Source organism: Hoplias malabaricus, chromosome 6 (assembly GCF_029633855.1).
Source record: "Hoplias malabaricus isolate fHopMal1 chromosome 6, fHopMal1.hap1, whole genome shotgun sequence".
Classification (NCBI taxonomy): domain Eukaryota; kingdom Metazoa; phylum Chordata; class Actinopteri; order Characiformes; family Erythrinidae; genus Hoplias; species Hoplias malabaricus.
The window spans coordinates 52,614,383-52,626,575 of NC_089805.1; the positions used below are offsets into that span (position 1 = coordinate 52,614,383).

At 52.1% G+C, this 12,193-nt stretch overlaps 1 protein-coding gene across 1 annotated transcript; it reads right to left on the reverse strand.

The window, feature by feature from the left end:
* Window positions 1-744: 744 nt before the first annotated feature.
* Window positions 745-12,193, reverse strand: ube2m (ubiquitin conjugating enzyme E2 M). Its single transcript, XM_066675239.1, has 6 exons — window positions 11,872-12,193; window positions 7,337-7,431; window positions 7,025-7,063; window positions 5,836-5,939; window positions 5,673-5,736; window positions 745-1,569 (listed from the first exon to the last, which is right to left on the reverse strand). The coding sequence occupies exons 1-6, from the start codon at window positions 11,984-11,986 to the stop codon at window positions 1,429-1,431; spliced, it is 558 nt and encodes a 185-aa protein (XP_066531336.1). The 5' UTR covers window positions 11,987-12,193; the 3' UTR covers window positions 745-1,428.

Below are 12,193 nucleotides of genomic sequence, written 5' to 3' on the forward strand. Positions count from 1 at the left end.
AGCACCAACTCTCCATCTGTAAAATCTCCAGCTGCAGCAGAGATCACGTTTGTTTTTATCCGACTCACGACGGCAGCTCGTAAAATGACGCCGTGGTCTTTTGAAGAGGTTCAAACGCTCCTCGGATCGGTGGCCGACGAAAGAATCCAGCGAGAGCTGGACGCTGCAACAAGGAAGGAACAAACTCTACTGATCTGTCTGAACTGATGACGGAGCTGTGTTCAGTCCCAAATAACAACAACACGCCGATACACCATGAGTAAACACCGCTTAACGTTACCGCCGGCGTTGTTGTAGTTTCCAAAGCCCACTGTTCTCCTTAGAGACGGGTGGGGGGTTAGTGGGAGTCGTAAACCAACCAGGGACCAATCAGACAGTAGAGTATTTTTAGTTTGGTACCATGCAGCGGAAAAGTGCCTTAACTGCCCAACACTAATGTGTTTGTAATGGCTGTATCATCAACTCCTCACAGCAATGTTCCATTACCTAGTGTACAGCTTCCAGAGGAGACTCATGCTGCAGTAAAGAGACAGACACACACACACACACACAGCTGGGTGAGCGGGGGTCTGCAGACTGTGGGCCGTGTGTAAGTGAAGGCGTACAGCCGGCGCTCGAGTCCATATTTTATTTAACATAATTCATATTGCAGTCATTGTGAACAGCTGGGATTTCAATATACACAATAGAATTGTAACATCTGTCTGCCTCCCTTCCCCGACCCATCCCTACCCCAAACGGGACCCTCTGCACAAAACCCCAACACTCTGAGACCCCCCGCCCCTCCCCGACGCCCCCCATCCACTATTACACATGGAGAAACCCTCAACAAAACAAACTAACAATCAAACAATCTCCCAATCCTCTTCAGCCCACACCTCCGTCCTGAATCTGCCCGTCGCGTCGGGTCCGTGCGTCCGTCCGCGTCCGTGTGTCCGTCCGTCTGGGAGTCAGTCCTGCGTATGATTCTCCTATCAATAAAATAAGTGCGTCTTACGTTGCGTGTGAAAACGTATGCCTCTTTTCTCGCTGGAGCGCCAGCTCTCCGCCGGTCTTCGTAAAAAAAAAACGAAAAACCTGTGTCAGGGAGGAGGAAAAATAAAGAGGTTGCGTTCCACGTTACTGGAGCCACATGAATCTCAGCCAAAAATGAACAAAAACAAAAAAATATATATATAACAGAGGGCACCAGCAGAGTGGCTTCATATTTACCGCCTCGGCCGTCTCCGAGCAACTCTTATTTATTTACTACTGACTGTTCAAGCCTCGTCTGTCTTTAAAACCCCGCCCAGCTCCAAAACCCCCGCCCACCCCTCCCTGCTGGCCCCGCCCCCTCCTCTCGCGCTCTCTCTCTCTCCCCGTCTGTGTCAGTCAGTGTCTCAGCGTGTGTAAACGATGGATGTGTCTCGGTTTGGAGGTGAGGGAGCACTATTTGAGACATCGCTCGAAGTAGGTAGCCCCCACGTATCCGCCGCGAAGTGACCGCTGGACGTTCTGCTCGAAAAGTCGTCGGTTCGTCTGCAGGACCTCCGCCGCCTCTTTGTTCAACGGGTCTTCAGGGTTTGGCTCCTGTGGGGGCGCACAAACACAGAAACAGAGACGGTGAGCAGGAAAATACCAGGAAAACCACAGAGCTAATCATGCTGAATATCGTGCCCATATAAGGAGTTCCTGGCCTCCATATAAGGAGTTGTGTGAGTTGGATGCCGCTATAAGGAGGTGTGGGTGGGGCAGGATGCCCATATTAGGAGGTGTGGGTGGGGCAGGATGCCGATTTAAGTTAGAAAAGAATTAATTTCTGTAATATATGGGTTAATAACAACGGGTTAATAGAGCACACTGTTAAAGTGGAGGGATACGTGGGGAGTTAAGAGTCCCAGTGGTGTTCTACTGTAACTCAGGCAGTGTCCAATCAGATCACTCGTTCTGAGCTGAATTATTTAAACCCATGTATAAAGTGGTTGATTACAGTTAGTGTGGTTTGTTGTTGTTTGTTTACTCCTAGAATTCCACTGTTTTCCTGAAGGTGTGCAGCTGAGAACAGGAGGAAATCCCAGAATCACTACGCTACATTTTGCTGTGCATTGTGGGACTGTTTGGGAGCAATAAAAAGTGTCCACTATGTTTTCAGACACTACAAAATGGCGGAACCTCAAACATAGCCCTGGAGTTTACGCGCTCACGCAGCGTCTGTCCGGATTTAGAGAGCATCCAAGGCCCTGTTCACACCTGTGTTCACCTGCGTCCTGAATGAGATGAGAAGGGTAATGCAAGAGGTCTTCAGAGCGCAGGTCAGTGGAGACATGCTCTGGTCAACAGGAGGCGGTACTGGACTGAGCAGAGAGCTCCCTGCTCCACAGAGATGTCCGTCCGTGGCTGTGTTTAAAGCTCACTGCCATCGCAATCTTGAATGGTATCTTTGGGAGCGGTTGGTGTGGAGCGGTTGGCGAGGAGCGGTCGGGGTGGAGCGGAGTGAGTGGATGGTTCAGGAGCGCTTGTTGCAGGCGTCAGACATTTCTGAGCGGTTGGTGTGGAGTGGTCAGGGTGGAGCGGTTGGCGTGGAGCGGTCGGGGTGGAGCGGAGTGAGCGGATGGTTCAGGAGCGCTTGTTGCAGGCGTCAGACATTTCTGAGCGGTTGGTGTGGAGCAGTCGGGGTGGAGCGGTCGGGGAGGAGCGGTTGGCGTGGAGTGGTCAAGGTGGAGCGGTTGGCGTGGAGTGGTCAAGGTGGAGCGGTTGGCGTGGAGTGGTCAAGGTGGAGCGGTTGGCGTGGAGTGGTCAAGTTTGGAGCGGTCGGGGTGGAGTGGTCAAGGTGGAGCGGTTGGTGTGGAGCGGTCAAGGTGGAGCGGTTGGTGTGGAGCGGTTGGTGTGGAGTGGTCAAGGTGGAGCGGTTGGCATGGAGCGGTCAAGGTGGAGCGGTCGGGGTGGAGCGGTTGGTGTGGAGTGGTCAAGGTGGAGCGGTTGGTGTGGAGTGGTCAAGGTGGAGCGGTTGGTGTGGAGTGGTCAAGGTGGAGCGGTTGGTGTGGAGTGGTCAAGGTGGAGCGGTCGGTGTGGAGTGGTCAAGGTGGAGCGGTCGGGGTGGAGCGGTTGGTGTGGAGCGGTCGGGGTGGAGCGGTTGGCGTGGAGCGGTCAAGGTGGAGCGGTTGGTGTGGAGTGGTCAAGGTGGAGCGGTTGGTGTGGAGTGGTCAAGGTGGAGCGGTCGGGGTGGAGCGGTTGGTGTGGAGCGGTTGGCGTGGAGTGGTCAAGGTGGAGCGGTTGGCGTGGAGCGGTCAAGGTGGAGTGGTCAGGGCGGAGCGGTCAAGGTGGAGTGGTTGGTGTGGAGTGGTCAAGGTGGAGCGGTTGGTGTGGAGTGGTCAAGGTGGAGCGGTCGGGGTGGAGCGGTTGGTGTGGAGCGGTCGGGGTGGAGTGGTTGGTGTGGAGCGGTCGGGGTGAAGCGGTTGCCGTGGAGAGGATGGTTCAGGAGCGCTGGCTGCAGGCGTCAGACATTTCTGAGCGGTCGGGGTGGAGCGGTCAGGGTGGAGCGGTTGGCGTGGAGAGGTCGGGGTGGAGCGGAGTGAGCGGATGGTTCAGGAGCGCTTGTTGCAGGCGTCAGACATTTCTGAGCGGTTGGTGTGGAGTGGTCAGGGTGGAGCGGTTGGTGTGGAGCGGTCGGGGAGGAGCGGTTGGTGTGGAGTGGTCAAGGTGGAGCGGTTGGCGTGGAGTGGTCAAGGTGGAGCGGTCAAGGTGGAGCGGTCAGGGTGGAGCGGTCAGGGTGGAGCGGTCAGGGTGGAGCGGTTGGCGTGGAGTGGTCAAGGTGGAGCGGTTGGCGTGGAGTGGTCAAGGTTGGAGCGGTCGGGGTGGAGTGGTCAAGGTGGAACGGTTGGTGTGGAGCGGTTGGCGTGGAGCGGTCGGGGTGGAGCGGTCGGGGTGGAGTGGTCAAGGTGGAGCGGTTGGTGTGGAGTGGTCAAGGTGGAGCGGTTGGTGTGGAGCGGTCGGGGTGGAGCGGTTGGCGTGGAGCGGTCAAGGTGGAGTGGTTGGTGTGGAGTGGTCAAGGTGGAGCGGTTGGTGTGGAGTGGTCAAGGTGGAGCGGTTGGTGTGGAGTGGTCAAGGTGGAGCGGTCGGGGTGGAGCGGTTGGTGTGGAGCGGTTGGCGTGGAGTGGTCAAGGTGGAGCGGTTGGCGTGGAGCGGTCAAGGTGGAGTGGTCAGGGCGGAGTGGTCAAGGTGGAGCGGTTGGTGTGGAGTGGTCAAGGTGGAGCGGTCGGGGTGGAGCGGTTGGTGTGGAGCGGTCGGGGTGGAGTGGTTGGTGTGGAGCGGTCGGGGTGAAGCGGTTGCCGTGGAGCGGATGGTTCAGGAGCGCTGGCTGCAGGCGTCAGACATTTCTGAGCGGTCGGGGTGGAGCGGTCAGGGTGGAGCGGAGTGAGCGGATGGTTCAGGAGCGCTTGTTGCAGGCGTCAGACATTTCTGAGCGGTTGGTGTGGAGTGGTCAGGGTGGAGCGGTTGGTGTGGAGCGGTCGGGGAGGAGCGGTTGGTGTGGAGTGGTCAAGGTGGAGCGGTTGGCGTGGAGTGGTCAAGGTGGAGCGGTCAGGGTGGAGCGGTCAGGGTGGAGCGGTTGGTGTGGAGCGGTTGGCGTGGAGTGGTCAAGGTGGAGCGGTTGGCGTGGAGTGGTCAAGGTGGAGCGGTTGGCGTGGAGTGGTCAAGGTTGGAGCGGTCGGGGTGGAGTGGTCAAGGTGGAACGGTTGGTGTGGAGCGGTTGGCGTGGAGCGGTCGGGGTGGAGCGGTCGGGGTGGAGTGGTCAAGGTGGAGCGGTTGGTGTGGAGTGGTCAAGGTGGAGCGGTTGGTGTGGAGTGGTCAAGGTGGAGCGGTCGGGGTGGAGCGGTTGGTGTGGAGCGGTCGGGGTGAAGCGGTTGCCGTGGAGCGGATGGTTCAGGAGCGCTGGCTGCAGGCGTCAGACATTTCTGAGCGGTCGGGGTGGAGCGGTCAGGGTGGAGCGGAGTGAGTGGATGGTTCAGGAGCGCTTGTTGCAGGTGTCAGACATTTCTGAAGCATTCATACAGTGTCGGTCGAGATTTACAGACCCTAACCCTGCACTAGCGGCATCCTGGGTGATCCAATCACAGGTGTCCAGCGCAGTCTGTGTGTAAACCGGGCACAGTAAGGGTGACACTGTGGCCCGACCACTCAGTCCTCGAGACCACGTTATTACTGTAGTGTGAACACACACCTGGCTGAATGAAGTGTCTGTGAGTCATCTCTGTTATGACTCACCCCCGGGAGGGTTCATGTTCACAAACGTAACTGATCTATATCTGTCTGCATCGTCCCTGGAACAGGCGCGTGTTCCGTGTGATACGCGTACGCACGTCGCCTCCATCCCGTCGTGTTCACACACAGTACGACTCGCCGTGTTACAGCTGCAGTAACGGATGCATTAGCAGCTCCTGTGCATCACGCAGCCTGAGAGGACCGCTCGGTTAGGACACGGTATCAGACGTGAGCACACAACCCTGAAACATCAGATCTGAATCACGTTACAGAAAAAAAACAGGTGGACACAGGTGAGAACGCCCATGTGTACCCGCAGACAGCTGTGATTGGATCATCTGAGGTACCAGGTGTGAACGAGGTCTGATTCTATGACGTTTCCCAAGCCATGCCTCGATAAAGAAAAGATAAAGCGGAGCCGTGTCCCCACTCACTAAGAATAGATACTGTAGTCCGTATATAATGGAGTTAATCGTCAACACAGGCTTCCAGTCTTCTCTGAAACACAAACAGAAACAAGAACCCGTTACACACACACACACACACACACACACACACACACCAACGTTACAGATTAAAGATCAGCTCGGAGGGTACCTCAAAATGTTTAGGCAGACGTTCCCCTCCAGGTCGATGTTGGGGTGGTACACCATGGTTTCACACTTCACTTTGGGGGGGTCGTGAGGATAGCCCTGTCCTACCTGAGCACACACAGAGGGAGACAGGAGGAGTCAGGGGGGAGGAACCCTGGAGGCCCCCAGCCCTCACCAGCACTCTCACATCTACAACCAGGGCAGGGCTCACACACCGCCCCCTGCTGATGGAGGTGCTGTCCACACCTATCCAGATATGATTAAAAACAGGTTTTGTCTGTGTTTCATAAGAGCCACACCAGTATGTCCCTGTTTCAGCGACGACAGAGATGTGTGTGTGTGTGTGTGTGTGTGTGTGTGTGTGTGTGTGGATGGGAACGGCACAAATCAGATTGGGACCACTTTGGTATGTGGCACTGAGATCTGATCCACATCTGATCCGTGGCGGTGTGACTCAGTGTGAACGGTCAGATCTGAATTCACGTGACTCTTACGTCACTCTGGCGCCGAGAATGATCTCACTCATTTTGTCGGCACACGCCCGGTTCTCTCTGGAGACCTTGTGTTCCCTGGAAACCTGCGCTTAGGACAGAGATGTACCCGCGTTTAACTTCACGTTCACATCATGACTGCTTCGGGTCTGAGAGTAAACGCCATGCGTGAGCACGCTGCAGTACGCACATCAGCGGAGGACACATCCACGTCTGCCTCTGCTCTGCTCTGCCCTCTAGTGGAGGCCTCCCGTTTCAAACACAGCGCACAGGCGAGAGTGTGAACGGTTACCCTCCCAAACACCACGGTTTTCTACAGACACACGGCCGAACAGCGACCCTTAGAGTTAATTAAATATCCGTTTAATTTCTATATTCTTTACAGTCTGTAATTAACACAGAGCTCATTTTGTCGCGCCGCAGTCAATCACCCGCCGTTTCTTTCATTCACAAACCAAAGGGCTCTGTATAAAACAGAGAGACGTTTCCTTCTGCTCGTCCTTGTGTGTCTCTGCGGCTCGGTTTAGGAACGGGACCCGTTCACGCTGATCCAGATACAGCTCACGTTACACCGGCCGTGTGAGCCCCCGTCTCCCGCTGTGTGAACGCAGCCTTTAAAGACCGTAAAGCCGCGTGAGAGTCTGGGACGCAGAGCTGGTTGAGTCACTGTGTTTGTGTCTGTGACTCTCCCTGGGTTCTTACCTTAAAGCTGAACACAAACTTCCCTCCTTTATAGAAACCCTGTAAAAAACACACAACACACAGCAGCGTGAGAGCGAGGACAGCACAGACAGACACTTTAATAAGTGGCGCCCCCTACAGACAGCACAGTTCAGTGCGTTTTAAAACAGCTGTGGATTCACTACGATAAACTTAACCCTTTTAGAAAGTCTAACTCAGTAATAAACATCTGAAATCACGGCTTTTAAACCCAGACGTTAATGAACCATGATTTATCTCTGATTTAACGAAAGAAAGAGTGAGACAGTGAGTAGAAACAATGAGCAGGAGAACCTCGTCTGGAGAAATGATGAGTTTGAAGTTCAGGAGGTCGTCCTGATCTGGAAACACGATCTCACACGTCTTTGGAAGGTTGAGCTCGTTTATGTCTGAAACACACACACACACACACACTCATTTACAGCAACAGGCTCAGTGTCACAGCACCTACTGCTAACACAGCTCATTTAATACACACAAGATTTACAGCTAGAGACACACACGCTCTCACACCAGCCGAGTTACACCGAGCCGTGGGTCCGTGAGGCTTCAAGTACGAGCACAGGGCTAAAATAACTACAATACCAATCTGATAAACACAGACTAGCCACAAAAATCACACACAAAAACAAAGGATACACAAAGAAATCAAAGGGAAATTAAGAGCTGTGTTTAAAAACTTGGAATTAAACTTCATTAAACTGTCCCCACGAGCCCCACAGCAGTGTTCTCCCCCTGTGTAAACAGCCCCTGTTCAGCACCTGTTCCTTTAAATGATAATGAGCCGCTCGCTGTTCACCCCGACCCCGAGCGCACAGCAGTGAGGAGCGAGGAGCAGAAGCTCTGGTTTTTAGCCGTTTTCACTCTGTTCTCTTTCTTCTCCGTTTTTACTCAGTGCTCTTATTTCTCCGCGCTCGTTGTGTCTGTTTTGCTGAGTTTAACCTCGTCTTTGTGCTCTCACATAAACACGGGTCCAGCGCTGTGATTGGACAGACTCAGACGAGGGGGCGGGGCCATTCTAAAGTCTCTGCACTTGACGTCAGAAGCGGAGCAGAATCAGAACGACTCGTTTTATCCTGTGTTTCTGACTCAGGCAGCGCACGGAAAACTGAGTGGGGTCTTGTTTCACAGTGTGTGGGTTGGTGGACTCCAGATCCACACTTTAATGTGAACATGCCCTGAACAACTTCTTCATGATCTCCTTTAAAACATAGCCATCGTCGTGTGATGGACAGTAAACTCTTTAGATCTGGAGCAGCCCATTCCTCAGCTCCTTTGTCGAATTAAGAAACAATCAAATGTCTGAACTTTTCTTGGTAATTTCTGGCGGAGAAACGACACTGCACCGTGTTCTGAGAGGAGGAGGTTACATAAAGCTGAAGTGTGTTCAGCTGTGTGCTGGTGCCCTCGCTGCCCTTCAGGACTCTCACTCCTGCAGACGTCTGGAGTTTTCCCTGATTCAGACTCTCGAGAGATATTAAAATCCTCCCTCTCTCTCTCTCTCTCTCTCTCATTAAGATAATCCCTTGTATCTCCATGTCTGTGATCACTAATTGTTCCACATCATTTAACAACGCTCCTCAGTCAGAACCGTGTAAAGTGACCGTCTGAACTCTTCATCGTCTGATTCATCAAACTTCCATACGATGTGGAAACCAGAGCTGATCTGAGTGCAGTTGATGAATCAGTGCCTGAAAACAAGCCCCACCCACCACTGCCACATATCCTTTAATGAAGCTGTTTTGGTAGTGAGCCAATGAACAGATGGAGTTCAGAGGCTCCTGAGCTGAGTTTGAGGGACACCCCACATATAACACACTTTCAGATTACACACGACAGACAGACGTGTTCCTCAGAACCTCTCGGGAGGTTCTCACTGACTGGACGTAAACAGAAAGGACGGATGAGCGGGACACCATCGCTGTGTCAGTGGCGAGTGCTTTCAGCTCCAAAGAATCTAAGAAAAAGTAAAGGATGTGGATGAGAACGTGGCTGAAAAGAAGGGCAAACTGAATACACAAAAACCTCCCGCACACGCCGACGCGTCCCGTAAAGGCTGTAAAACGGGGTCTTAAGGTGTGTTTGGTCCTGTTAAATCCCCCTCTGATTAGTCGTCTCCAACGGTGCGGTTCGTTTGGGCAGGTGTCAAAGAGATAACCGACAAGAAGCCGACCGAAACGCTGGTGCGGTTCGTTTCAGGTGAGAACGCGGTCTGACCTGGAACCTATCAGGTGTACGCAGCAGGTCTGAGCCGAACGGCTCCCGGAGCCGGGGGGCGCTGCACGTATCGGACTCAGCAGTGAAGGGAAACAGAACTGGGTGAAGGTTAGACACCGATCTGAGATATAACCTGTCCCAATTCTCACCATAATCCCTAAGGCCTTCCTTGAAGTGTGCACTTCGATGATGTTTGAGTAAAAAGGGTCGGAGCGTTAAGAGCAGAACGGGACACTCGCACCCTTCAGGTGTTTACATCACTGCGGTTTGAACACGACACGCAGCGGCTTCCAGACGAACGAGGCTCAGCTTTACACTGTGTTATTAGACCCTTAAACAGAAAAGTGTCTAAAGCTGTTGAGAGTTCATTATAATTTCTTATGAATATTTGGAGGCTGTGATCCACAAACAGAAAACCACCTCGTCTCTCTCTAGAATCCTCACTAAAGCACAGGACACACCTGTTAAAGCCTTTGTGAGGAGTTCACCAGGGTGTCTCTCTTTACACTAAATCTCCAGATTATTAAAGACACTGTGTCAGCTCCGACCAATCGGCAGTGAGAAGATTCTCACGTAGTTTGCAGTGATGCATTTTTGTGCTTGGCTTGTTCCCTGTGTGAAAACAAACCAAATGCTCCAAGATTACGGACCACTTACTGATTGGAACCGGGGCAAACGGACTGCACGTGTGAAGACGCTCTACTGTTTCACCATTCACACTCGGGGTGACCCCAGCTGCACTGGGAGACGGCTGGAGGAGTAAAGATCAGATTACAGACTCCCACAGTACAGGATCATCTGGGAAGATCGCCGCTAATCATCGCCATGAAATCAGGAGACCTTCACATCGTCCTGAACATCAGCCCGAATACCAGTCCCTCTCCTTACCGTCCAACCAAACCAGCCTGAGCAGCTCCAGAGCGCCCCGTGCTGTCAGTGATTACACCATTCCTCTGGAGGTTACTCAAGTCACCGACTGCACTAATGGTTCTGGTGTCTAGACCTCGGCACACGGGTCACACTCAAAGTAATGAAAGTAAAAGTGCTTCAGTGGCTGAGCAAACAATACAGGACAATAATAAGGAAACTGATAAAACAAGGCAGCAATTGTTTAAAATAAAGAAGAACTGAGGAAAACCCAGTGTCTTGAATGAGGCTAACTCTGACCATCTCTAATGGACTAAGAGTGTTTTTGCACTTTTCCTGAACCGACTCCTAAACGGAAAGGATTTCTCATTAACACCAGCTCCACACCCAACACCTTTTCCACCCGCTTTCCTCACAGACTAACCCCCAACACCTGATAAAATCCCCAGAGCTTTACTGGAGCTGCAGCCTGCTCCCATCGTCTCCAACGTGTGGCTCGAGGGGCTCAGGACGGCTCTTTTAACTCAGTCCTGATCAAATCAACTGTGTTTAATGTTATCACAGGTTTACAGTCTTTACTCATACAACCACTGACTCTACAAGAGCCACGGTCCCAGAGAGACCGATCTGTGACCGATAACCACTGACTTTAGATGTGAGACTTCAGTCTTTATTCAGTCTTTAGTGCGTGTTTAGCATAAACCCTGCAGTGCTGGACTGTGGAAGACTATAACGTTTTAATGTGTCGTATTCACCCACTGAGACGCAGGACTTCTTCACAGTGGGGTGATTTTAAATGGAAATACAGTACAGTACACTGTCCCAGTCAGTGGACATCTGTCCCCCCCCAGCCTTCACTGAATGAGAATAATCTCTGAACTCTGAGGAACAATGACACGGACAAAAACAGGAGCTGATTATAACTGTGACTAATGCAGTTTCCATTTCTCCTATGTTTAAAAGAGCCAGTACACAATAATCAACCTGCTCTGTCTTTTAAAACACATTCACTGCATCCGTCTCCACATCTGGATTAAATGTAGTGTGTATTTAAAGTTTTACACGTATATTAACCTTTTACAAACTTAATCTCCCAGTTCATCTCAGTTCAAGTCTCGTCTGTGAAAACTCAACTTCTGTTATTCGTTTTAACCTTCTCTCTAAAGCTCTGTGTTCAGTCTTAAACGCAAAACACATCGCTGATTAAGAGTCTGGTTAATGGTGAATGTTATTATGTTTCCGGTAAATAAAAGAACTAGTTTCTCAGACTGTTTAAGGTTATACATTTTCACTGTAGTGAACGCGAGTGGGCTAAGCTAATAAGCTCAGGCTAGCTCACGGTTACGTGCGTTAAAAGAGATTTTCAAGGGAAATGCGGCTTCATTTCAGTTTGTAATACGTGTAAATAAAATGGCGAGGGTGTTTCAGTTATAACCAGGGTAAACCCGGCTTTAAAAGATACATAAATACGGATAAAAACAAACATTAGTCACGGGTACGCTGGGAGTGTTGATGCTAGCGCTGGCCTGGTTAACGGCGGCTTTTCGTCGCTGTTGTTTCCTCCGTCGCGGGGTGATTTTGTGTAAAATACAGAGAATTAAATGGAACATACAATCCCACACCCGTCTAAACCGAGAGATCGGGAGATGGATATGTTTTACAAGTCCGTGTGTGCCGTCTGAGGTCCGTGTTTAGTGACTTATCCGGAGCTTTAGCCCGGCGTCCCCCGGCTAGTTTGCCCCTACCTTTCTGTATCCGCAGCTGGGCCGCGCTGGCTTTCTTCCCCCCGGCTCCGGTCCTGTTCCCTCCCGCGGACTCCTCATCTTTCTTCTGCTGTTTTAAAGAGAAGAGTTTAATCATATTAAAGTTAACGCTTCGGCCGAGAGCCCGGGCCCCTGCGCTTTAAGACTGGGTTTGTGCGGCGCGGGTGGAAAAAGATGGAGCTCAGAGACACACAGGCGAACTCAGCATTCACACCGTCCACAGCAATCACAGCGCCCAGGCCGAGGGAGCACCTAACTACAACTACACAACTACACTCACACTGAGCCCAACTACAGCAGTCAC